This window comes from Chrysemys picta, chromosome 2, assembly GCF_011386835.1.
Source record: "Chrysemys picta bellii isolate R12L10 chromosome 2, ASM1138683v2, whole genome shotgun sequence".
Taxonomy (NCBI): domain Eukaryota; kingdom Metazoa; phylum Chordata; order Testudines; family Emydidae; genus Chrysemys; species Chrysemys picta.
Genome location: NC_088792.1, coordinates 136,608,275 through 136,634,413, shown reverse-complemented (window position 1 = coordinate 136,634,413; position 26,139 = coordinate 136,608,275). Strand labels below are relative to the sequence as shown.

Here is a 26,139-nt window from a genome sequence, read left to right as displayed (position 1 = left end):
GGAAGGCTCCAAAAGTAGGATGCTGCTGAAATCTTTCTTTGCTCCCTCTCCACTGCTAGAGCCTTTCCCTGACACATGTAGCTACACACCACAGTGTGGACTCAGCCTGCTTTCCACTGCAGTGTGTAGCTGCATGCACTCTGCATGCTGCTGAAAGTGGTGTGCAGTATAGACGTAGCTATACCTACGCATAGTGGGAATCTTGTTCTCTGGATCAATTAATGTAACTTTAATGGGTATTATATACATAGGCATCTAATGGAAAATAGACTATAATACTAACTACATTCTATTGTGCTTTGTTACGTATCTGTTACTGTAGGTTATAATTAAATTATTGATATGATACAGAGGGCCAGATCCTCACCTGGTACAATATCTTTGACATTTCAATTTTTCTTAAAATAATTATTTTTGGTTTTTACTTCTTAATTTTAGAGTTGGCGAGAGCTGGATACTCGCATCACTGATGCAGCTAATGAAGCCAAAGACAATGTTAAGTATCTCTACACTCTGGAAAAATGCTGTGACCCCCTATACAACAGTGACCCTGTAAGTACAACTTTTGACTCCCTGAATGAAAAGATAAGATTCCATATAGTAACTGAAATGCAAGCAAATTTCCATTTCATAGGTTTCACTGCCAGTTTGAAAGTCATGTAACATTACTTTGCATCCGCAGAATCCCTGCATCTAGTTCCAAGTTCTCAAAACAGGTTTATAGTATACTGTCATTGAAAAACAAGTTACTTAGTAATGAGTGTTCCCTCTTCAGGGATACCAGGCCAGATCTAACAAATGCTCCGGTTTCTGTGACATCCAAGGACATGCAATGCTGACTCTTTTTTTTACTAATTTCAATATAAATTTTGGGAGTTTAGAGCTGTGCTGAAGCTATGCAGAGACGGCTTATTTTTTCCTCATTATAACTTACCTGGTCAAAGACCATGACCCAGATTTGTAAAGATATTGAGGCATTGCAGTGCTCAGCATTGCAACACCTATCTGATTTAGACACTTAGGAGGCAAAATCCCAATTACTGTTAGTGGGATTTAGGCTTCTAAGTGCCTGAATGTGCCAAGAAGAGCTGAAGAGCTGTGTGTAAGCTTGAACGATTGTCTCTCTCACCAACACAAGTTGGACCAATAAAAGGTATTACCACACCCACCCTATCTCTCTAATATCGTGGGACCAACACGGCTACAACAACACTGCATAGTTAAATCAGTGGAAGATTGTGTAGACAAGGCCCTAGTTATTTGACCTTTCTAGATTCCATTTTGCATCTCTGTTGTCTGAGCCTGAATTGCAAGATTTTTCTCAAAATAATCAGACAAATTAATCACAGTAGTTGGGCTATCAGATAGGTCAGCTAATGCAGTAAAGGGAATGCACAGTAGAAAAGAGACTGTCAAATTAGAAAGGTGACGCTTTGTACCCTCTCTGCATATTTGTAAATTATACAAGATACAAGGCAGTGGTGAATTTCACTGAGAAACGTTTGGTGTTTCCTTTTAGGTGTCCATGGTAGATGCTATTCCAGGTCTCATAAATGCAATAAAAATGATTCACAGCATCTCGCGTTACTACAATACCTCTGAGAAGATAACCTCACTGTTTGTGAAGGTGGGTGCATACAATATACTCTCTTTGTGTCAATATCACTTTCTGTACAAAACAGCTAGCTGACTTTTAATTAAAAGATCCCATGGGGAGACTAACACAAAGGAATCTTGGAAATTTAGTGAGACCACCTTTGTCTCAACGTGTAGAATTCTTGACTCTCCTTTGAATGTAGACTACATTAAAATGCTGATCAAAAGAATCTAGAGTGAAGTCTTTTAAATGATGCAAGTAACCATGACAAGTGTTTAAAAACCTACTGAGTCCTTGGGGAGAATCCTTGAAAGACAACCTGGGCTAAACTTACTCTGGTCATAAGCAGGTGTGATTGCATTGATTTCTACCGAGTTATAGCTGCTTATGCCAATTGTGAATTTTGCACTCTGTATACAAACAGTTTTACTAACTTAGCTCATTTCTTAACTATCACTCTGCTTTCCTGCATGAAAATAGGAGTTCAATTTAAGAATGCCTCTTATTTATTCCCTCCTAGTGCAGTCATCTGGGACATAACTAGTTATACTTGACTCACAAGGCACAAAAGCGCTTTGTCACCTCAACCTCGTTTGGCACATTTAAAGTTCTAGACTATCCCATCTCTTGTGTAGTGACTTGATCAGCAACATTTTGGTTGGGGAATAGAATTGAGATTGGCAATTGGAGGTGAAACCATTTGTCTACACACCTGGCTGGAAGCTTTGGCACTTCATGTGCAGTCGGCCAGTAGCGAGTAAATGGGGGACATAAAATGAAATGAAAACAAAGCATGTTAAATATGACCTATTCATAAGACTAGAAATTAATTTTATCCTTAGGTAACAAATCAGATGATAACAGCATGTAAAGCTTACATAACTAACAACAAGACTGCCACCATCTGGGACCAGCCTCAGAAGATAGTTATGGAGAAGCTGCAAGCAGCTATTAGACTTAAACAGGTAACCTTAAAGCTCAGTGTGTGATAAATGAAAGTGCAAAGAATGTGTGGCCTCAGGACTGGATTTTCTCCTGGGACTGAAGGGGCGGGAGAGTGCCTCAGTGTTCTATTGCTAGAATCTTCTGCCCTGTGTTCTGCAGGCAAAATACATCCACTGGATGATGTTGGTCCACTTAGGCTTCATAGTCTACTTGCGAGATCTCCACCCCACTCCCTTGTCTGACTGCTGGTGTAGAAGGACAGGTGGGGACATGTTCTCCCATGTAGTCTGGGGACTGACTGACTCCTTTCATTCTTGGTGCATAAAGACTGTCTGACTGCTTCTTAATCAAGTATGCAAAAGTGGCCAAGGCGTCTTGGGTTCTCTTCTCTACATCCCTTTCCTTGCACCTATTCTAGCCCTGAAGTTGCATGTAGTGAGTTCATGCTCTGGCAGTATTTTCCTTTGTCATCATATTCTGAGTCCTGGGTACAGAGCCTCTTTTAAAGTCTCTCTCCAAATGCACTAACTACTTTAGAGTCATTCAATACTAAATACTTTTCTTCAGAGAGAATCCTATATTGAAGTTTACATAGATTCTTACAGATGTTTCCAACTGCCTTAGTCTTGTTGGTATTTGTGGTGTGTTCTCTGTCTTTGTCTAACATTGACTGACATTAAAGAATTCATTGCATACAGAAAAGTGAAAGACAGTTCTCTAGTAAAACAGTGGGCCAAACTATGATCTCACTTTCCCCGGGAAAAATCTGGTGTAACTCCATTTCCTTAATTGAAGTTCAGTTAAGGATTTAACCTGGGATAATTATAATTAGAATCTGGTGGCATATCTTCAATGGATAACATTTGCAATCCTAAAGTTGCACGACAAATTCCACACCTAGTTACCTAAATATAAGCTTTCATAGATTCATAGATTCATAGATTCTAGGACTGGAAGGGACCTCGAGAGGTCATCGAGTCCAGTCCCCTGCCCACATGGCAGGACCAAATACTGTCTAGACCATCCCTGATAGACATTTATCTAACCTACTCTTAAATATCTCCAGAGATGGAGATTCCACAACCTCCCTAGGCAATTTATTCCAGTGTTTAACCACCCTGACAGGAACTTTTTCCTAATGTCCAACCTAGACCTCCCTTGCTGCAGTTTAAACCCATTGCTTCTTGTTCTACCCTTAGAGGCTAAGGTGAACAAGTTTTCTCCCTCCTCCTTATGACACCCTTTTAAATACCTGAAAACTGCTATCATGTCCCCTCTCAGTCTTCTCTTTTCCAAACTAAACAAACCCAATTCTTTCAGCCTTCCTTCATAGGTCATGTTCTCAAGACTTTTAATCATTCTTGTTGCTCTTCTCTGGACCCTTTCCAATTTCTCCACATCTTTTTTAAAATGCGGTGCCCAGAACTGGACACAATACTCCAGCTGAGGCCTAACCAGAGCAGAGTAGAGCGGAAGAATGACTTCTTGTGTCTTGCTCACAACACACCTGTTAATACATCCCAGAATCATGTTTGCTTTTTTTGCAACAGCATCACACTGTTGACTCGTATTTAGCTTGTGGTCCACTATAACCTCTAGATCCCTTTCTGCCGTACTCCTTCCTAGACAGTCTTTTCCCATTCTGTATGTGTGAAACTGATTTTTTCTTCCTAAGTGGAGCACTTTGCATTTGTCTTTGTTAAACTTCATCCTGTTTAACTCAGACCATTTCTCCAATTTGTCCAGATCATTTTGAGTTATGACCCTGTCCTCCAAAGCAGTTGCAATCCCTCCCAGTTTGGTATCATCCGCAAACTTAATAAGCGTACTTTCTGTGCCAATATCTAAGTCGTTGATGAAGATATTGAACAGAACCTGTCCCAAAACAGACCCCTGCGGTACCCCACTCGTTATGCCTTTCCAGCAGGATTGGGAACCATTAATAACAACTCTCTGAGTACGGTTATCCAGCCAGTTATGCACCCACCTTATAGTAGCCCCATCTAAATTGTATTTGCCTAGTTTATCAATAAGAATATCATGCGAGACCGTATCAAATGCCTTACTAAAGTCTAGGTATACCACATCCACAGCTTCACCCTTATCCACAAGGCTCGTTATCCTATCAAAGAAAGCTATCAGATTGGTTTGACATGATTTGTTCTTCACAAATCCATGCTGGCTGTTCCCTATCACCTTACCACCTTCCAAGTGTTTGCAGATGATTTCCTTAATTACTTGCTCCATTATCTTCCCTGGCACAGAAGTTAAACTAACTGGTCTGTAGTTTCCTGGGTTGTTTTTATTTCCCTTTTTATAGATGGGCACTATATTTGCCCTCTTCCAGTCTTCTGGAATCTCTCCTGTCTCCCATGATTTTCCAAAGATAATAGCTAGAGGCTCAGATACCTCCTCTATTAGCTCCTTGAGTATTCTAGGATGCATTTCATCAGGCCCTGGTGACTTGCAGGCATCTAACTTTTCTAAGTGATTTTTAACTTGTTCTTTTTTAATTTTATCTGCTAAACCTACCCCCTTCCCATTAGCATTCACTATGTTAGGCATTCCTTCAGACTTCTCGGTGAAGACCGAAACAAAGAAGTCATTGAGCATCTCTGCCATTTCCAAGTTTCCTGATACTGTTTCTCCCTTTTCACTAAGCAGTGGGCCTACCCTGTCTTTGGTCTTCCTCTTGCTTCTAATGTATTGATAAAAAGTCTTCTTGTTTCCCTTTATTCCTGTAGCTAGTTTGAGCTCATTTTGTGCCTTTGCCTTTCTAATCTTGCCCCTGCATTCCTGTGTTGTTTGCCTATATTCATCCTTTGTAATCTGTCCTAGTTTCCATTTTTTATATGACTCCTTTTTATTTTTTAGATCATGCAAGATCTCGTGGTTAAGCCACGGTGGTCTTTTGCCACATTTCTATCTTTCATTTGGGTGCTTAAATATGAGGTTTGCTCTAGGTACCCAGGCCGGTGCATGTTGGTCAGTATAACTAGAAAGAATAATGAAAGCAGGAAGGAAACATTCCTCAACACCTAATTAGCTCCAGAAGAGATTATGGGTAAACTTTTGAAATACCTAAGTAACTTTTGAAAATGGAATTTGGGCTCCTAAATCATGTAGGCACTTAAAATCTTAGAGTAAAATTTTCAACATAGACATTTTTAACACTGCAATATTTGGGATTTTTCTTGCCCTCTGAGTTTCTCCAGAAAGATGGTAGTCATGGTAAGGAGGTGGTGGGGATTGTTAGAGTGAATACATGGCAACCTAGAAACTTGGAGGAGCTGTTGAAGTTAACCAGAGCGCACACTGGAGATTTGCATACTGCCTATAGGCTAAGGTGGGGATTTTTCAAAAAAGCCTTTTGGAATTTGGCAACCAACTCCTTCGAGCCCCTTTACAAAAAATCCAAACCTTAATATCTAAATTAAATATTTTTCATTTACATATTGAAGATGCTTTTAGGGATTAATCTTAAAAGAAGAGAGTTGAGTTACATACACTTAAGTCTAGGTCTGTACTTGGGTTAAAGATGGAATATTGCATATTGAGAAGCACTGGCTTGGAATTGAAGTCTGATTCATGAATGTAGGGATAGATTATGAATCCCTTATTGTCAGGGGCAAGCAAGCAAGCAATCTGGGCCAGGATTTTCAAAAGTGACTAGTGATTCTGGGTGCTGAACTTAAAACACTGTAAAGGGGGTAGATTTTCAAGAAGTTCTCAGCATCCAACCTTAGAAAATGGTTTAAAGTGTTACAGGTTCAACACCCAGAATTACTAAGCACTTGTGAAAATCCTGGCTCTTCAGTAGTCCTTCAGACGAGAGTAATTGTATGCAAGTTAAATGGGGCTATCTGTGAGAGAAACTATGTACCGGTGTTATTAAATTGTTCATAGTTTGACCCTTGACAGAACATTTTTTTTTAACTTGATTATAGTAAGGTTTGGTGCAGTCCACACAAGCCAGAATAAGTATTTTTGTTGCAACAGAGCTGCACTCTAACTTATGCAGTGCTTTACTGTAGGAAATGATTTGGGAAAACTGAAGACACTGTTACTCAGCAGAACTATTTGGTTTGTACTCAGTCATATCTGCCCTTAATGATAAACCTTGTTCTAACTACTGTCCAACTAAGGGAAAGTGAATTGGGTTCTTTTTCTACATGTTAATTAATTAAATTCCCACTTTTGAGTTCACTTGTATAGTGCCATTGAAGGCAATAGGGTTGTTTTGATGTAGCTAAGAATGTGATAAGCAAACTGAATATTGAAATATGAAGACATAATGAATGTGGAATCCCATGATGCCATTTCTCAACTTAATTTTTCAGAGAAGAACTGCACTAAAGACTTGGTGTAGCGTAGACAGGTGATTACTTGATCAAATTTACCCCCCACCCCAAGTTGATTAGAGATGGTGACTGTCTAGATAATTCTATTCTAGATTATGAAAATGAAATGTTTATGATGTCTGTCATGTTTGTTCAATTTTGTTGTTTCCAAGGAGTATCAAAATTGTTTTCACAAGACAAAAGAAAAACTAGAACAAAATCCAGCTGAAAGACAGTTTGATTTTAGTGAGATGTATATCTTTGGAAAATTTGAAACATTTCATCGACGTCTAGTTAAAATTATACATGTCTTCAGTACCATTACAACCTACTTAGTTCTGCAAGAATCAAAGATTGAAGGATTGGAAGTTATGGCAACAAAATATCAGGTACACACCAAGCAAATCTTGCCCCCTCACACCATTAGGCAGAGTTGGAATTAAAACAACAAATGTAGATGACAGACTATGGAGAAATTTTAAAAATAGGCTGTACTAATCTTACTGGGTACTAGTCCGTTATCAAAGATGTATATTGTTGAATCTACTTGAAAACACAAGACTTTTATAGTCAATATAATTGCTGTTAAATAAGCATTTTCCATCAAAGGTTTAGAGGGAGGGATAAATGTGCAAAGAAGGAGGGAGTATAAGCAAGAAAGGTTGGGGTGAAATAGGCAAAATATGCAAAACATGGATAAATGCAAGAGGTTAGGGCAGAGATACATGGATTCCTTATTTCCTTTCCTCATTATTCCTTTCACAGTCAAGTGCACAATGTCATGATTCTATCAGTATAAAAATAAAATTAATGGTATTTGAACATTGTGATGGGAGGTCACCTATTTAGGTTGTCTGGTGCTGATGTTTCACTGCTACAGCTGTGCCTTAAGATGAGTTGCCAGTAAAGAATTGTCTTGATAATGATATTAGGGTAAAACTCCATGGACACACTCAACAGCCATTGCACCACTGAAGCCCTATGTTAAGAGCTTTATGCAGCCCTCTGTTCAGGGGGAGAAAATTTATGCTTCATTCTGAAATAATACATATCATGCTGTTGATGGTAAAAATCAAAGGCCAATTAAAAAAAGGCCTGAAGGTCATTATGAGGCCATGCTGCTATTGAATGGTAGTAGCCTTATTTAAATTACTGAACTATGTGGCAGTGTCATAGGTATCCACTGTCTTGTGGCTGGCTGAAACACTTGACAGGTAAAGGGTTCTGGAGTTCATTTACCAGTTGAATAGAACAGTATGAACACATGTAATCTTCTGTCATTTAGTTGCTATCTTAGGTTTACTTTGTTCATGGAAGAAATTATTATAACAAGGGTAAAAAAAATCAGTAGGTTTAGATTAAAATGTCTTCACAATGGTGAATCCATCTATGCCCATGAAAAATATGGGTCTGGACTTAAATGATAAGTGGAGCATGACAAGCAGCTAGCATGCTGAACTGTGGCTGATCAGCAGGAGTAAACCCAACTTTTAACAGTATTATTGGCTACTGGTGTCGGGGAGCCAACCAATCTGTGCTTCCGTTTGTGCAAACTGCAGCAATGCTTGAACAGTGGGCAAGTAACAAATGCTAGGGCTGTTTATGCAGTGGAATGTGATTCTGAATATTCCTCTTTTCCTCACAGAATACATCAATTAAAGGAAATACTATTAATAGTGTGTTTTTGTTAGAAATTTAACGTGAACTTTTGTTCGCTTTGTCTGATATACTACTACTTTGTACCAGAGTGTATTATATGGAAGTGTTGCACACTTGTATGTGAAAAGAATTATTTATGGGTAACAAATATGTTTAAATGAGAAAATCACTAGGGTTTGAATTTTCTATCAGTTTCTACATTAAAACTTACAATAGATGGAAGTGTTTTAAAGTGCAACTGCTGTGGACTGTGTTGTAATTTTTTCCTTATCTATCACTCAGATTGTTTTGTTTATGCATTTGAAAAATGGAGATTTTAAAATCTATAGTAGAAAACACAGAACACAACCTTGTAAACCCAACAGATGTAAGTAACTGAACATGACAGGTTGCTTGATAAGGCAACTGTATTCTGATATTTTGTTTTCTTTCAAAAATTGTTTAGAGCATTGTTGCCACCATGAAGAAAAAGGAGTACAACTTCTTAGATCAACGAAAGACTGATTTTGACCAGGACTATGAAGAGTTTTGCAAACAAACCAGTGACCTTCATGTAGGTTGCATAATTAAGTGCTTGGTGATTATTATTTTTTTGGCTAGGCTTACTACTGTTAATTGATTGGAATGCCAAAAGGGGAAAAAGTGTCCATTTGAGGCAATATCAATGTGTGTATGCATGCTCTGATTTAATGGCTGGAGCATTTGGAGTGTTTTTGCTCATGGATCAAAAATACAAATTTCCATGTAGAATGAATGATAAATCTAATACCACTCCAATATCACACAGCACCTAGTGGATTAACACTTCCTATCCATCCTGAGATTGATACAGCATTTGGGAGTGCTTAACTCTTGAGTCTGTTTATAGGGGCTACATGTTGCATTTAACTGTCTCTTGGTAAAACCAGCCTGGTGCATAAAGGCCAGCACACGCATAGTATTCCAGTGCATGGAATAATAGAGGATGCTCACTTTTATAGAACTTAAGCACCCATTTCTTCCAAAAGAGAAGTTTCTACCCTAATCCCCAAATGCAGGCTCTTAGAGGGCAAACTGCACACACTAACCACTGGAGCCATGTAAAGCTGATGGGAGAACTAGGTTGCTACACTAAGTCAATATCCGTGTAAGAGCTTGATTTGGCTGCCTTGGAGAAGGAAAGCATTCCCTCAGATTATAGTTGTTGACGTGGTTGAACAGCTGAGAAAAGAGCTCCTGTGGTCTCTGTAGCTACAGAGGGAACTGGAGAGGTAGATTGCTTTTCTGCTATTTTCTTTTCACACAACATCCAAAGTAGGATAACTGCAGCTGTTATCAGGTAAGTAGTTTGTGTTCATGTACAGTATATGATAAACACACTGACAAATAGTACTTTGTATATTTAATATGTGCACTCCATAGAGCTCTCCTCAGTATAACCTTTTTCGTTCTCCAGAATCAGTTAAAGACCTTTATGGACATCACCTTTGAAAGGATTCCAACCACTGAAAGAGCTCTTAGTATGCTGAAGAAATTCGAAAGGTAAAGGGATATTTATAAATATATCTAGTATGCCCTAGAGCAGCATACCAGTTTTCTGCACATTAGGTCAAATATAACCTCTTTTGACAAAGAAAAAATGAAGAAATTGGCTATAAAATGCTTTTGTTCTTGTTGGACATACATTGATACTCGAGTAATCATTTTAAGTATGTCTTTTCACCAATTCTGATAAAAAGAAAGGATCCACTTAGATTGCTTTAAAAGAAAAGCTGAACACTTCTGACAGTCTGCATAAATAGAATTTATTTCTGGGCAGTTGCATGGCCACCACATTTGTGAGATCACCTGATCTTACTGACCTTAGATGACAGTGTAAACTTTATGTAAGGATAATGGTTCTTGAATAATTTCTTAATCTTTTTAGGGTCAAGCATATTTAACTTCTACAGTGATTATAGACACTGGAAAGAAAAATCACTCAATTGTTGTTGTTGTTCTGTATCTCTAATGCAGTATACAAAGTCTATTTATTTTTATCTGTCTTTACGATTGAAATATAGCACGGGAACTGACTATCTGCACGTGGGCTGAAGGTTCTCTTTTGGATATTGAAATCTATTTTTCGTCATTGAGCATGCTGCATCTTGACATACAATGTCGCATTGCAATGGTTTGCTGTGGTATCAATAGCTGAAGATGGGCTAGCAGGCTGGCTCATCTCATCAGACGAGCTTTAAACTAGGAATTTGGGGGAGACAGTTGGGAGATGTCCAGTTAATCTCCACGCCATTCCAACATTGAAAAGGAGGGTGATGAGATAAGAACAGATATAGCCGGAGGGATGGGATTGGACATAAAAAGGAGAGAGGGGATGAACAATAAGGGGTCCGAAACAAATTGCATAACTAATGGGAGACAGGCTAAATGGCATACATTAAGATGTTTATACACCAATGCGAGAAGCCTAGGTAACAAAATGGAGGAATTGGAGCTCCTGGTCCAAGAAATGAAACCGGATATCGTAGGAATAACAGAAACCTGGTGGAACGGTAGTGATGACTGGAGTACAGGTATGGAAGGGTATGTGCTGTTTAGGAACGACCGTAACAAAGGTAAAGGTGGGGGGGTGGCATTGTATGTCAATAATGAGGTAAACTGTAAAGAAATAATAACTGATGGAATGGATAAGACGGAGTCTGTCTGGGCAATACTCACACTGGGTAAAAGAACTACTAGAGCCTCCCCTGGGATAGTGCTTGGGGTGTCCTATAGACCGCCGGGATCTACCCTAGATATGGACAGAGAACTATTTAATGTTTTTAGGGAAGTAAATACTAATAGGAACTGTGTAATTATGGGAGACTTTAACTTCCCGAATATAGATTGGGGAACAAATGCTAGTAACAATAACAGGGCTCAGATGTTCCTAGATGTGCTTGCTGATGAATTCCTTCATCAAGTAGTGGCTGAACCGATGAGGGGGGAGGCCATTTTAGATTTGGTTTTGGTCAGTAGTGAGGACCTCGTTGAGGAAATGGTTGTAGGGGACAACCTTGGCTCGAGTGATCATGAGCTAATTCGGTTTAAACTAAATGGAAGGATTAACAGAATTAAATCGGAGACTAGGGTTTACAACTTTAAAAAGGCTAATTTTAATAAATTAAGAGGACTGGTTAGGGAAGTGGATTGGGCTAACATATTTATGGATCTAAAGGCAGATGATGCCTGGGATTATTTTAAGTTAAAGTTACAGGAGCTGTCGGAGGCCTGTATCCCGAGAAAGGGAAAACGGTTAGTAGGCAAGAGATTTAGACCGAGCTGGATGACTGAGCGTCTCAAAGGGGGGATTAAGAAAAAACAGAAAGCGTACAAAGAGTGGAAGGGGGGGGATCAGTAAGGAAACTTACCTTATGGAGGTCAGAGCATGTAGAGATGGAGTGAGAAAGGCCAAAAGCCGTGTAGAGTTGGACCTTGCGAGGGGAATTAAAACCAACAGCAAGAGGTTTTATAGCCATATAAATAGGAAGAAAAGGAAGAAAGAAGAAGTGGGACCGCTGAAGACTGTAGCTGGAGTGGAGATTAAGGATAATCTAGGCATGGCACAATATCGAAACGAATATTTTGCATCGGTCTTTAATGAGGCAAATGAAGGGCTTAGGAATAGTGGCAGCGTGACTGAAGGGAATAAAGGAGGGGGGATTACCATATCCGAGGTAGAAGCCAAACTTGAACACCTTAACGGGACTAAGTCGGGTGGACCGGATAATCTTCATCCGAGAATATTGAAGGAACTGGCGCGAGAAATAGCAGGCCCCTTAGCGATAATTTTTAATGAATCTTTAAACTCGGGGGTGGTACCGTTGGACTGGAGAATAGCTAATGTGGTTCCTATTTTCAAGAAAGGGAAAAAAAGTGACCCGGGTAACTACAGGCCTGTCAGTTTAACATCTGTAGTATGCAAGGTCCTGGAGAAAATTTTGAAGGAGAAAGTAGTTAAGGACGTTGAGGTCAATGGCAATTGTGACAAATTACAACATGGTTTTACCAAAGGCAGATCGTGCCAAACCAATCTGATCTCCTTCTTTGACAAAGTAACAGACTTATTAGATAAGGGAAATGCGGTGGACCTAATATACCTCGATTTCAGTAAAGCGTTTGATACGGTACCGCACGAGGAATTATTGGTTAAATTGGAAAAGATGGGGATCAATATGAAAATCCAGAGGTGGATAAGGAACTGGTTAATGGGGAGACTGCAGCGGGTCATACTGAAAGGTGAACTGTCAGGTTGGAGGGAGGTCACCAGTGGAGTTCCTCAAGGTTCGGTTTTGGGTCTCATTTTATTTAATCTATTTATTACTGACCTCGGAACCAAATGTAGAAGTGGGCTGATAAAGTTTGCGGATGACACAAAGTTGGGAGGTATTGCCAATTCGGAGGAAGATCGGGATATTCTGCAGGGAGACTTGAATGACCTTGTAAATTGGAGTAACAGAAATAGGATGAAATTTAATAGTGAAAAGTGTAAGGTGATGCATTTAGGGATGACTAACAAGAATTTTAGTTACAAGCTGGGGACGCATCGGTTGGAAGTAACGGAGGAGGAGAAAGACCTCGGAGTCCTGGCAGACCGCAGGATGACTATGAGTCGGCAATGTGACGTAGCAGTGAAAAAAGCCAATGCGGTCTTGGGATGCATTAGGCGAGGTATATCTAGTAGGGATAAGGAGGTGCTGCTTCCGTTGTACAAGGCACTGGTGAGACCACATTTGGAGTACTGTGTGCAGTTCTGGTCTCCGATGTTTAAAAAGGATGAACTCAAACTGGAACGGGTACAGAGAAGGGCCACTAGGATGATCAGAGGAATGGAAAACCTGTCGTATGAAAGGAGACTCGAGGAGCTCGGTTTGTTTAGCCTAACCAAAAGAAGGCTGAGGGAGGATATGATTGCTCTCTTTAAATATATCAGAGGGATAAATACCAGGGAGGGAGAAGAATTATTTCAGCTCAGTACTAATCTGGACACAAGAACGAACGGATATAAACTGGCCATGGGGAAGTTTAGGCTTGAAATTAGACGAAGGTTTCTAACCATCAGAGGGGTGAAATATTGGAACAGCCTTCCGAGGGAAACAGTGGGGGCGGAGGACCTATCGGGCTTTAAGATTAAGCTAGATAAGTTTATGGAGGGAATGGTTTAATGGGATAACGTGATTTTAGTCAAATCAACAGCGTGCCATCGCTGGTAAATAGTATCAATGGCCAATGAGGGTCTGGCTGGAGAGTCTTGCCTACATGCTCGGGGTTCTACTCATAGCCATATTTGGGGCTGGGAAGGAGTTTTCCTCCAGGGTAGATTGGCAGAGGCCCTGGAGGTTTTTTGCCTTCCTCCGCAGCATGGGGCAGGGGTCGCTAGCTGGAGGATTCTCTGCAACTTGAAGTCTTTAAATCACAGAATTTGGGGACTTCAACAGCAGAGTCAAGGGAAAGGGGTTGGGTCAGCTTTTGTGGCCTGCATCATGCGGGAGGTCAGACTAGATGATCATAATGGTCCCTTCTGACCTTGAAGTCTATGAGTCTATGAGTACTGCTTTCAATCATTAAAATGGCAGAATGAAGGGCAAGCTCAGTCTGCACTGTCACAATTCTTCTGCCCTATTCTGTATAACTGAGTTCCTGTATTTCAGGCCATTGGTGGGTTCAGGGTTGTGTTACTACTTGTTGAAAACCATGTGAGGTTACACTTGAAGTTAGCACTAGTGAGATTCCCTTTATATGTGTGATAGAGGGATATTTCTAGGCTTATTTAGAAACACTTTCTGTTACACTGTCTAAACCTGGCCTAGTTTCTGGTAGGGATGTATTTTGGAAGGTGTTGCTGAATGTCAGGCTGAGAATGCATTTGTTCTCCACAGAGCATACAAAAGTGTGTAAAAATGATTGTACATTCAAACTCAAAACTAGAAGAGCCCCCTAATCACTGAAGTCTTGTGGCAAATTTTCCAATGATCATCCTTGTTTTTTTTTTTTTATCAGATTAGAAATCCCCAATCTTGGCATTGATGAAAAATACCAGAAAATCCTTCAGAACTATGGTCATGACATTGAGATGGTCTCTAAGCTGTACACTAAACAGAAAAATGACCCTCCTTTGGCTCGTAACCTGCCACCAATAGCTGGTAAGATCTTGTGGGCACGCCAACTCTTCCACAGGATCCAGGAACCAATGGACCTCTTCCAACAGCATCCCACTGTTCTGCAGACAGGAGAAGCCAAGCGCATAGTTCGTAACTATAACAAAGTGGCAAAAGTCCTCTTGGAGTTTGAGGTTATTTATCACAGGGGATGGCTTCAGCAGGTAAAATGTTTCACTTGCTGCTGTGACTGAAAGTTGAATTGTTTTTAGTATTTTTGCTGCTATATTAATGCCTAGGGACCCACGGTGTTAGATGCTGCATAAACATGGGATAAGTGGATTGCCATGGTATAAGAAGTCCCTAACTAGCAGAGTACTGGTATAGCTAGCTACTATACCTTCTCCTGCAGCTCCCAGCACGGGGATAAAAATTGGGTGGGAGAGGGAATGACCAGAGTGTTACTGTGCTTTGGCTATTTTCCACTGGCAGATGGCCTCTTGGAGGTCATGGCCAACAGCTCAACTTTAGAGCACTTTCTATGCTGCTTTAAAGTGTCATGGGATGGGGCTGGCATAGAACTTAAACCATAATCAAGGCTCTGTAACAGGCTCCTTTGCAGGCCCTCATACTCTGCTGTGTCCCACAGATTGTTTTCTGAAGAGAATCTGGCCAACTTTCCTGTTGAAGTGCCTAGCTCAAAATGAAATGTGTCCCTAGTTCAGGCAGCATACTATGCACTCCAGGCAAATTCTATCCTTACTGTTCATAGCAGCAGTAGGGGGCTGGCAGCATTACTGTGCTGGCAGATCATACTTGTTTGAAGCCACAGAGGGTGGATAGATATGGACTAGACTGCCATCTCAGTGCTTGAGAACAAGGCTAAGCTCCTTCTTTGCTGCTGTAGGAGCACTCGTGATGATAAAAGCTTCCTACATGCTCTCTTCTTAGTACACCCACTTGACAAGGTATGATTTTCCTTTATAGAAATAGGGATTTGATGGACACTTAGAAATAGTCACTGCTCTTCAGTGACTGCTGAATGACTTATTATGTTACCATCAGCTTGAAACTCATGTGGCCTGGCTGACATGTTGCAAAGCTTTAGAGATACTGGAGGGACTTGTCTTTACCATTACATCCTACCATGAGAGATCTAGAGTTGGTTTCTGTACCTGGTCTCCAGATGGCCTGTCCAGTAGTTATTGGGAACATAACAGAAACACTCCTCCTCTGTGCTGCTAGCAACTCCTTGCATAGACCACTTTGGCCATTCCAAAGGTTAGTCACCAACTAGATCTTTTCTGTCTCTAATTTTTGCTAAAAGAGTGTTATCTTGTCCATCTCCCTCTTTCTACAGTAAGATAGTTACCACCATGATCTCTTGTAGTGTTGTGTCAGTCTAGTTCTGTTCAACATATATTGGTGATGAAAGAGTTTGGACATTAAAAGTAAGCTTGCAGCAATACTGGGCTTGTGTGCTTATGTTAGTACAGGATGGGAAAAGGCGTAAGGGATACTTCATGGAGAAGTGTTTTAAAAAATTGAGTGAAAAAACATAATACCTGCATGAGGAAAAGGATTGCACCACCCCAGCTAGGGTGGAGGGGATAATGAATCTCTTAACAGAAATGTGGGAACTCCAGAATTTCTTTGTGGGAAAGTTGTGCTGCCTTATTTGCACAATGAATGTTATGGAACAGTAACATCTTGAGTAATGTACAGTCATATTAGCTGAATTATTATTAATGAACTTGCAAGACGTGAAATGACTTGACAGCTTCCTGAGATCATGAATTATTGCAGTTGTGTTCAATGAATTTGTGACACTGTTTGAGCAGCCTCTATAAGTGTGTTTTGGCCCTTGAAATATGGTGAAAAGATCTCCTACATATCTGATTGGAAAGTAAAATACTGTGCCCAACATGGGATAAATCACATGGCAGAGTATTGCTTAGGCAGCCATTATCTACAACTTTTGAACGCATAATGATGATCAAGGGGGAGATAATAATGAGGAATGGACATATAGTAGCATAGTTATGGCTGAGACATAGCAGCAGCAGGTAGTTCAGGTTGGGATTATTTCCCATACAAGGCAAGAAGCTGTGTTCCACTTACCCCCAAATAACTATAAATACAGATCTGTCATTTTTTCAAATTTTATTATATTTGTAAGCATCTAGAGCAGGGGTCGGTAACTTTTCAAAGAAGAAGAGCCATTTTTTTGTTTTTGTCTTTGACCGAAACATTTTGAGAGCCACATCACATGCAAAGCTACTTGTAGAGTTAGAGGGAGTTTGGATGCAGGTGGGGGTTCTGACCTGGAGCAAGGGGTTGGGGTATGGGATGGGGTACGAGGTGCAGACTCTGGCAAGGAGGCACTTACTACAGGTAAGGTCCCAGAAGCGGCTGGCTGCTGGTACGTCTCTGCGAGCCACTAGCAGGGGAGGGGAGGTGGCTCTGTGCGCTGCCCCCACCCCCCAGCACCGTCCTCAAAGCTCCCATTGGCTGGAAACCGGCTAATGGGAGCTGCGGGGGCGCTGCTTATGGGCGTGGGCAGTGCACGGAAACCCGCTGCCCCCCTCCCCGAAGGGGCGCACAGCGACATACCAGCAGCCAGCCGCTTCTGGGATGTGGGGCCAGAGCCCTGCTGTGCCACCTGACGGGAGCCACCTGTGGTAAGCACCTCCTGGCCAGAGCCTGCAGCCTTGGACCCCTGATCTAGAGGATAACAGTGTTATAAGTAATAGCCAGCATGGATTTGTCCAGAACAAATCGTGCCAAACCAACCTTATTTCCTTTTTTGATGCAGTTACTAGTGAATAGGGGCAAGCAGAAGCTATGATATAGCTTGATTTCAGTAAGGCTTTTGAACTGTTATATGTGACATTCTCATAGTCTAGGGAAATGTGGCCTAGATGAAATTATTATAATGTAGGTTTGCAACTTGTTGAAAAACTATTCAAAAAAAAGTTGAGTGATTTGCTGCCACACTGGGAGGACGAATCTAGTGGGGTCCTGCAAGGGTCTGTCCAGAGTCCAGTACTATTCAGTCATTTCAATAGTGACTTGGATAATGGAATGGAGAGTATTTTTTATAAAACCTGTGGATGACAGCAAGCTGGGAGATGTTGCAATCACTCTGGAGGACAGGATTAAACTTCCAAAGGACCATGACAAACGGGAAAAATTATCTGAAATCAACAATAAGGGTAGTTAAGCATTGGAAAAGCCTTCAAAGAGGGGTTGTGAAATCTCTATCACTGGAGGTTTTTAGGAACAGGTTAGACAAACACCTGCCAGGGATGGTCTAGGAATACTTGATCTTGCATCAGTGCAGGGGGCTGGACGATGTGATCTCTCAGAGTCCTTTTCAGCCCTACATTTCTATGGCCTTGGGAGGCTCTCCATTCTGTTTGTGACACTACTTCCTTCATAGCTCCAATCTGTGTTGCTGCATTAATTTTCATGTTCGTTGCCTGCCTGATTAATTTAGGTGGAATAAAGGTTCCCAAAGAGCTAAAGGTGTTAACATAACCCAGTTACAGTTGAATGTTAGACAGTTTTAAATAAGGTTTGGAGTTTGGTATATAGAGACCTTAGCCTGCTTAGTACCATAGCAAACACACCATTAAAAAGAACAGGAGTACTTGTGGCACCTTAGAGACTAACAAATTTATTAGAGCATAAGCTTTCGTGGGCTACTGCCCACTTCTTCGGATGCATCTGAAGAAGTGGGCAGTAGCCCACGAAAGCTTATGCTCTAATAAATTTGTTAGTCTCTAAGGTGCCACAAGTACTCCTGTTCTTTTTGCGGATACAGACTAACATGGTTGCTACTCTGAAACACCATTAAAAGCTTTTAAACCTCTTATTGAAGATACAGAAAAGAAGCGCTGGTGGGGATGGGGGTGGGGTGAAGGGGATGGGAGAAGGGCTTATTCAAGTATTAAGTAAGGCTTTTATTTTAACTGACTTTTTGTTTCCATTTTTTAGCTGGAGAATTTTTAGAAGGAAAACCCCCTTGTCTGACAGTTTTTTAGATTGTATTAAAGCTGGTAATAGCTGTCCTTTTTGATGAAAAGAGAAGTTAGTTGAGCTGGGCGGGAGCTGTTATTGTGGCTGCTAAACTTGGATTCCATTTTCTAAAAAGACAAACACGCACAAAAGAGAAGAGAAAAGAATAGCAAAGTTAGAAAATGCAGCTCTGTCTTTTTCTTGTTGACTGGTACATGTAAACTTACTGAGAAAACACAGGCACAGCATATTGTTTTGTTAGCAGGCTGTTTAGGTGGGCACTGTTTTTAGGTGTGCAGGCTCACAGCAGTGTTGCAAAATATATAGCTTTGGCCAGTTAAGTCCGACTCTTATTAAACAGAAAGCAAAAAGGAGAGAGATAGGAAAGAAAAGAAATAAGGAAGGAAAGGATGGGGGAGATAAAGTCTCAGAACCCAGATGGTGCTCAGGATTCAGCTGGAGCTAGAAGAGGTGGCAATGTCATCTGGGCTCCCCCCCCCCACCCTATTTTTTTGCCCAGGTTGGTCAGGACACTTCTTTGTATAGGATGATGAAGCCTGGGGTCCCAGGAGACAGTGGGGGTGGAAGCCATGATAGTGAAGCTAGCTCCAGAAGCCAATTTTTCCCCCAAAGTTTTTTTTTAAATGACCATAAAAAGGAGAGAGAGATAGAATAGCCCATTTCCTTGCTGTTTTGTTACTAATTAGTCCTAATTTCTGACACACCAGTTTTTGTTTATACATTTTTGGTCCTTAGCTTTTTTTGTTCACCAGGCATGATTTTAACAGTCCTTGAGTGGTATTAGTGAAGCCCTTCTTGTTTAAATTAATTTAAATTTTTTGAGTTTCTTTACCTTTTTTGAAATAATTTTATATAATAGGTCATTGTGACAATTCATGCATCATTACCCACTTTTTACAGTTGAGCTCACAATTAGGGTAAACTTGTACGCCCAATTATTACAACAGGCCCAAAATTCAGAAGAAAATCTAGGTAGTTACTTAGCTTGGCAGGAAGGCAGTTTTTCACTCTAATCTACATGGAGGTGATATTAAGCTTACATTCAGACTGTATCAGATTTGAGTATTAATTTGTTTCCACTAGCACTTTTGTAATTCAGATTCTATGTGTATATTTGAATCCAAATTCAGAGCATAGTATTGACTTGGTTGTGATTATTTGGCAAGACTGTTTCTTGTTTCCTGCAGATTGAAGTAACGAAAACAGGGCTTCAAGCATCCCTGCTGGTGAAGGCTCCAGAGACAGGAGAATTATTTGTGAATTTTGACCCTCAGATATTGACTTTAATTCGGGAAACAGAGTGCATGGCTCACATGCACCTTGAAATCCCGCCTTTCGCCATTGCTCTACAGCAAAAGCAAGACTCATACAAGAAGAATTTCAATCAACTGCAGGTAGGTTTATTTTATTCGTTTAGATCTGCATAGAGCTATTGAAAGCTCCAATAATTTCATGAAAGATAAAAATACTATCTTATTTAAAGATTGAAAATGAACAAATTCAGACTACTATGCACCAGGAAAGTGATTAAGGTGGGAAAAGGACTTGACAGTTCACCTCCATCTTTTTCATGCAATTTTTTAGGTGCTACTATGACTTTGTTCTTAAACATAACCTCTAGGAGGCATGGCAGTGTGGAAGGAAGGCACTGAGGTCTAGAAGTTTGGAGGGGTGGAAGCACTTCCTAAGTAATATAACCTTATTGCTGTATGAGTTCAGGCAAAACAGTTGACATTTCTCAAACACAACTGTGAGCACAGCTTTGAGCACAATCTGGGTAGGGGACAGCAATGAGGCATGCCGACCCAGCAGTTGCCCATAAAAGTATTGTGCCTTGGATAGACACAAAGACTCCAGTAACTAGGCAGTGCAGCTGCTGCACCAGCATTACACTTGGTGTACTTTTTGGGCCTGCTGTGCTAGAAGATGTAGAGAGAAGATGGAGTTTTGGTTTCTCCCCTTGTCTCTTAATTTCCTTTTGGGAAGTTAGCTGCCATCAGCAGTGATACAAGCCAGCAGCAATCATTAGGCTCAAACGAATGTGACCAAGGATGGAAGATGGCTGGTAGGGAAATCTCATGATTTTACTGCAAGCTCTTGGGTCAGGGATTCTCATTTTCTCTGGGTATGTCTACAGTGCAATAAAAGGCCCATGCCATGACTGCAGCTGGCCTGGCTCACAGGGCTGAGAGGGGGAGGGTCTCAGAGCCCAGGCTCCAGCCCGAGCCTCAATGTTTACACTGCTATTTTTAGTCCTGCAGCCCGAGGCTGAGCTCTGAGACTCAATGCCATGGGTTTTTTATTAAAGTGTAGACATACCCTTTTTGTATAGCACCTAGTCCTAACTGGAGTCTTTGTGTGCTACTGCAATACGAATATATAATATAAGCTTTTTGAACTCATCTCCTTCAGCTCACCCCCCTCTTGTTGCTCCTTTTCTTCATATGTGTAAGGGAATAATTATTTTCTCATACGGGCACTGTAATGATTGCTTGATGCTTTTGCAGTACTTTGAAGCTGTCAAATGTTTCATACTATGACAAATTTCAAAAAAATATTCTGAAACTTTATGGTTGGGTTGTGAGAGCCAGTTGTCACTAGAGTGCGAGTAAAGGGTTTCAGTAAAAAGCTTGTACCTAGACTGTTTTTATCTCCATCATTCTTCTAGAGACCCATTGGTCTGGCTCAGAGCAGAGAGGGTCAAAGCTGACTTTTAGCTACTGTTAATAGACTGGGTTTCAGGAGAGGAAGCAAGTCCTGGGGAAAGCTTCATTGGCTTAATATGCTGATTTCAAAGAATGATGCGGAGGTGCTCTGGTCCACTTCAAGAAAGAGCCCTGTGACTCTGCTGAGATGCCCGTATAATAAAATAGAGGAAAGGAGGCCTGTTTCTGACCATTCTTGTTTTGCCATGCTGAGAAACAGGAGAAGTCAGTGTTCTGGGTAATGCAGGAGCCCCTTTCTTGGAAATAGAGCTTGAGGGGAGTCATGTTTACATGGCTGAGAAGGAACTCTTGGCAAGTAAAACCTGTGGAGAGTTCAGGAAGAGGCCTATAGATTGGTTCGTACTCAAAACTTTTGGATTTCAAGAAACTCAAACAGATTAGGTCACTTATCAATTTAAACAACTGGTTTGGACTTATTACAAACCAGGGTGATTATAGAATACCATTTCTATCTTTGTCCTCCTTTATATATACATTTCAGTGGTGGGCAGTGGCATCTTGTCATGCTGTTGTGTGTGGTAAGATCACACAGTAGTGAAGCAAGTATATTTCAAACTAAATGTTTGTAGCCTCTGGATATCTTTATATCAGATTTCCAGGAATATTCATAGATTTGTTAAAAACATATTCTGCTAACTCCTTTTAAACTTAAAACTGCATCACCAGTTATCAGAATATCTTCATATGATGTCTTTTGACTGGGCTGTTAAAAGATGGCCTTTCTTTAAAAAATTAGGCTTTGGGTCTCAAAAATATTCAAAATTCTGACTACTAATTTACTTGTATTATCATTTAGGTCCCATGAAAAGGTATTGCAGAAAAAAGACTTTAGCACCAATATCAGATCCATATGTAGACTTGACCCCCTGATCCACCAAAACTAAACCTACTTCTTACAGTTTACCAACCTTTTTAGCATTTAATGTCCAAACTACTTAATACAGCAAACACTGATTTTTCAAAAAGGCTCCAGAGATAATCCTGGCAATTACAGCTTGTTAAACCTAACTTCAGTATCAGGCAAGTTGGTTGAAACTATAGTAAAGGACAGAATTATCAGATACATGGATGATGAACACAATATGTTGGGGAAGAGTCAACGTGGCTTTTGTAAAGGGAAATCATGCCTCATCTATCTATTAGGATTCCTTTAGAGTGTCAACAAGCATGTGCACAGGGTGATGCAGTGCATTTAGTGTACTTGGACTTTCAGATAGCCTTTGACAAAGTCCCTCAACAAAGGCTCTTAAGCAAAGTAAGGAGTCATGGGATAAGAGAGAAGGTCCTCTCAGGGATCAATAACTGGATAAAAAGATGGGAAACAAAGGTAGGAATAAGTGGTAAGTTTTCACAATGGAGAGCGGTAAATAATGCGGCCTCCCAGGATCTGCCCTGGGACCTGTGCTGTTCAACATGTTCATAAATGATCTGGAAAAGGGAATGAAGAGTGAGGAGGCAAAATTTGCAGATGACACAAAATTATTCAAAATAGTTAAGTCCAAAGCTGACAGTGAATAGTTACAAAGGGATCTCACCAGGGCTGGCTCCAGGCACCAGCCTGGCAAGCAGGTGCTTGGGGCGGCCACTCCGGAGGGGGGCGGCACGTCCAGCTATTCAGCGGCAATTCGGCGGACGGTCCCTCACTCCCGCTCGGAGCGAAGGACCTCCCGCCGAATTGCCGCCGCAGATCGCGATCGCGGCTTTTTTTTTTTTTTTTGGCTGCTTGGGGCGGCCAAAACCCTGGAGCCAGCCCTGGATCTCGCAAAACTGTGTGACTGGGAACAAAATGACAGATGAAATTCATTATTGATAAGTGCAAAGTAATGAGCATTGGAAAACATAATCTCCACTATATATACAAAATGATGGGTTTAAAACAGCTGTTACCACTCAAGAAAGAGATCTTGGAGTTGTTGTGGCTAGTTCTCTGAAGACATCTGCTCAATGTGCAGCAGCAGTCAAAAACAGTAACAGAATGTTAGGCACCATTAGGCAAGGGATAGATAATAAGAAAGAAAATATAATGCCACGATCTAAATCCATGATACACCCCCACCGTGAATACTGCTTGCTGTACTGGTCACCTCATCTGTTGCAGTGTATGCACATCCCGTCCCCCTTTGGGGTGGATCGTGGGTGTGGTGGCACTGCAGTTACAGTCTACCAGACTGTCCTGGGATTCAAGATACTTTGGCTCAATGGCCAGAGTAAAAGTGGCTATGCTGGTGTTCAGGACTGCATGGCCTAGTGGTCCAAAACAAAGTGGTGGCCCTTGAGTGCCGGGCTGTGTGGCCTAGTGGCCAGAGTCAGGGGTCGCCACCCAGGGGGGGTGACACCTGGTGTAGGGGAACCCGGGCCCTCCCTGCTTCACTGGGTCCCTGCCCAGGGTCCTGCCAGTGGCAAGTGAGTCCACCACCCAGTCAGCAAGGATCCTACTGCAACACACTGACTCTGCTTTAAGGAGGTTACAACTCACTCGCTCCCCCTCCCTGGGACACTTCTTACCCTGTTTCCTGAAGTTGTGGTCTGTTTGACGTTGGGGTCTTTGGGCTCTTTGGTGCAGGTAATTCCCTAAGACTCTGACTGCAACTGGTTAGCTGTAGGCAACAGGTCTCCGGTCTGGTTCTTGGGATCTCCGGCTCCTGGAGGTAAGGGCTGTAGCGGCTCCTGGGCTGGAGCCTCCACCAAGCATCCTTCCTTTTTGGCAGTCATCCCAGACTGAGCTGAGCTGTTCTCCTTTATACTAGCATAGCAGTTGGAGCATGCCCAGCACGGTCTGAGGGTGGGATTAACCCTTTCTTGCTAGTGTGGGGTATGCACACCCTGTCACACCATCTCAAAAAGGATGTATTAGAATTGGAAAAAGTACAGAGAAGGGCAACAAAATGATTAGCGGGATGGAACAGTTTCCATATGAGGAGAGATTAAAAAGACTGGGACTGGTCAGCTTAGCAAAGAGATGACTGATGAAAGGATATGATACAGGTATATAAAATCATGAATAGTGTGGAGAAAGTGAATAAGGAAGTGTTATTAACCCCTTAGCATAACACAAGAACTAGCGGTCACCCAAGGAAATTAATAGGCAGCAGATTTAAAGGAAGGAAGTTTTTCTTCACACAGTGCTCAGTCAACCCGTGGAACTCATTGTCAGGAAATGTAGTGAAAGGCAAAAGTATAACTGGGATAAAAAAAGAATTAGATAAGTTCATGAAGGATAGGTACATCAATGGCTATTAGCCCAGATGGTCAGAGATGCAGCCCCATGCTCCAGGTGTCCATAAACTTCTGGCTGCCAGAAGCTGGGGCTAGATCACATGTCCAAATTGCTCTGTTCTATTGATTCCCTCTGAAACATCTGGCACTGACCACTGCTGAAAGATAGGATACTCGATTAGATGGACCATTGGTCTGACTCAGGATATCCATTGGTATGGTGATGTTAAACTGTTCCTCTGCGTTAGAATGCTGCACCCATCCACACTTGGCTGCAGCATCTCGGCCTGAGACCAAAAACTGAAAAAAGCAACCTTAAATTTTGGATGCCCAGCTTGAGTCATCTGAGACCTAATATTTCACAGGTGTGGATCCACTTGGCACTACAATTGCTTAGGTTAGTTTGCAGATACTCACTCATCTGTGGAAAAATTAGGCTTTAGGAGAGTTAAGGTGGGTACCCAAAGCTAACGGGTGCCTTTTAGAACTTGTCCCTAGGTGGTGTACTGGACTTATATCCTGTCATTGTACTAAGTGGCACTGTTGGAAGTGCTGTCTACTAGATTAAATGTAAGAGGCCCTGATCAATATGTTCAATATAACATTTTGTTTTCAGCAAGGATGTTAATTTGGTTATCCTAGCCGAATTCTAATTCTGATTAGACGGTGACACTGAGGTCCCCTCAAAGTTTCATTTACGTTAGTTCTTCTCTTCCCATTGCTCCAATTATGTTGTGCAGTAGTGGTAGTGCATTTCAGTGATCAAGTGTTCGTGGTATTTTTTGTAGGAGACTTTAGGATTCTTAAGGATTAGTAGGGTCATTAAAAATACAGAGTTAAAGCCAATGTGAAAAGAATCAAGTGTTTCATTGTTTCCAAAATACTTTTTTATAAAATGGAAAATAATAAAAACCTGACTTTTCATGAAGCGTGGAACTTTGTTTTTAATGAAACTAGATGCAAATATCAGCATAGCGAAAGGTTTGCATTGTGCTTGTTAATTAGTGTTATTACCCTCCATTTATTTCAGATGATGCTGGCAGAATATAAGAGAATTAAATCAAAAATACAAACACCCATTGATCAACTAATGGCTCCTCACTTAGCTAATGTAGATGATGCTATTCAGCCTGGTTTAACTTCACTAAACTGGACCTCCTTGAACACTGAGAAATACATAAATAATATTTTTGACAAACTAGGTAAGCATGCTTGTAGCGAATCAGCATTCTTCCACTAAACTCTGAGTTGTTTGCTTCAATCCAGATATACAGTCCAATGTTGAGTGCAACATTCATTTTTATCATACAAATTATACTGTTGCATAAATTAAAACACCAAAATTCTCACCCGTAATGTACTGTAATGTTTATTCACCCCTGGGAGCCAAATTCTGAGCTGCCTTAAATTCAGTTCAATCTCACTGACTTCCCTGGGATCTCAGTGGGGCTGTCTGGGGTATACACCATTTTACTTCCATGTGTACATGCCTGCAGCAT

At 41.1% G+C, this 26,139-nt stretch overlaps 1 protein-coding gene across 1 annotated transcript in view; it reads left to right on the top strand.

Moving 5' to 3' along the window:
* DNAH5 (dynein axonemal heavy chain 5) overlaps window positions 1–26,139 on the top strand; it is a 315,641-nt gene that overhangs the window by 108,555 nt on the left and 180,947 nt on the right. Inside the window, exons 8-16 of the mRNA XM_065584236.1 lie at window positions 439–552; window positions 1,520–1,627; window positions 2,440–2,562; window positions 7,056–7,271; window positions 8,987–9,094; window positions 9,977–10,062; window positions 14,560–14,881; window positions 19,886–20,092; window positions 25,671–25,842. Coding sequence (XP_065440308.1) covers window positions 439–552; window positions 1,520–1,627; window positions 2,440–2,562; window positions 7,056–7,271; window positions 8,987–9,094; window positions 9,977–10,062; window positions 14,560–14,881; window positions 19,886–20,092; window positions 25,671–25,842 — 1,456 coding nt within the window. The remainder of the gene's footprint in view (window positions 1–438; window positions 553–1,519; window positions 1,628–2,439; window positions 2,563–7,055; window positions 7,272–8,986; window positions 9,095–9,976; window positions 10,063–14,559; window positions 14,882–19,885; window positions 20,093–25,670; window positions 25,843–26,139) is intronic.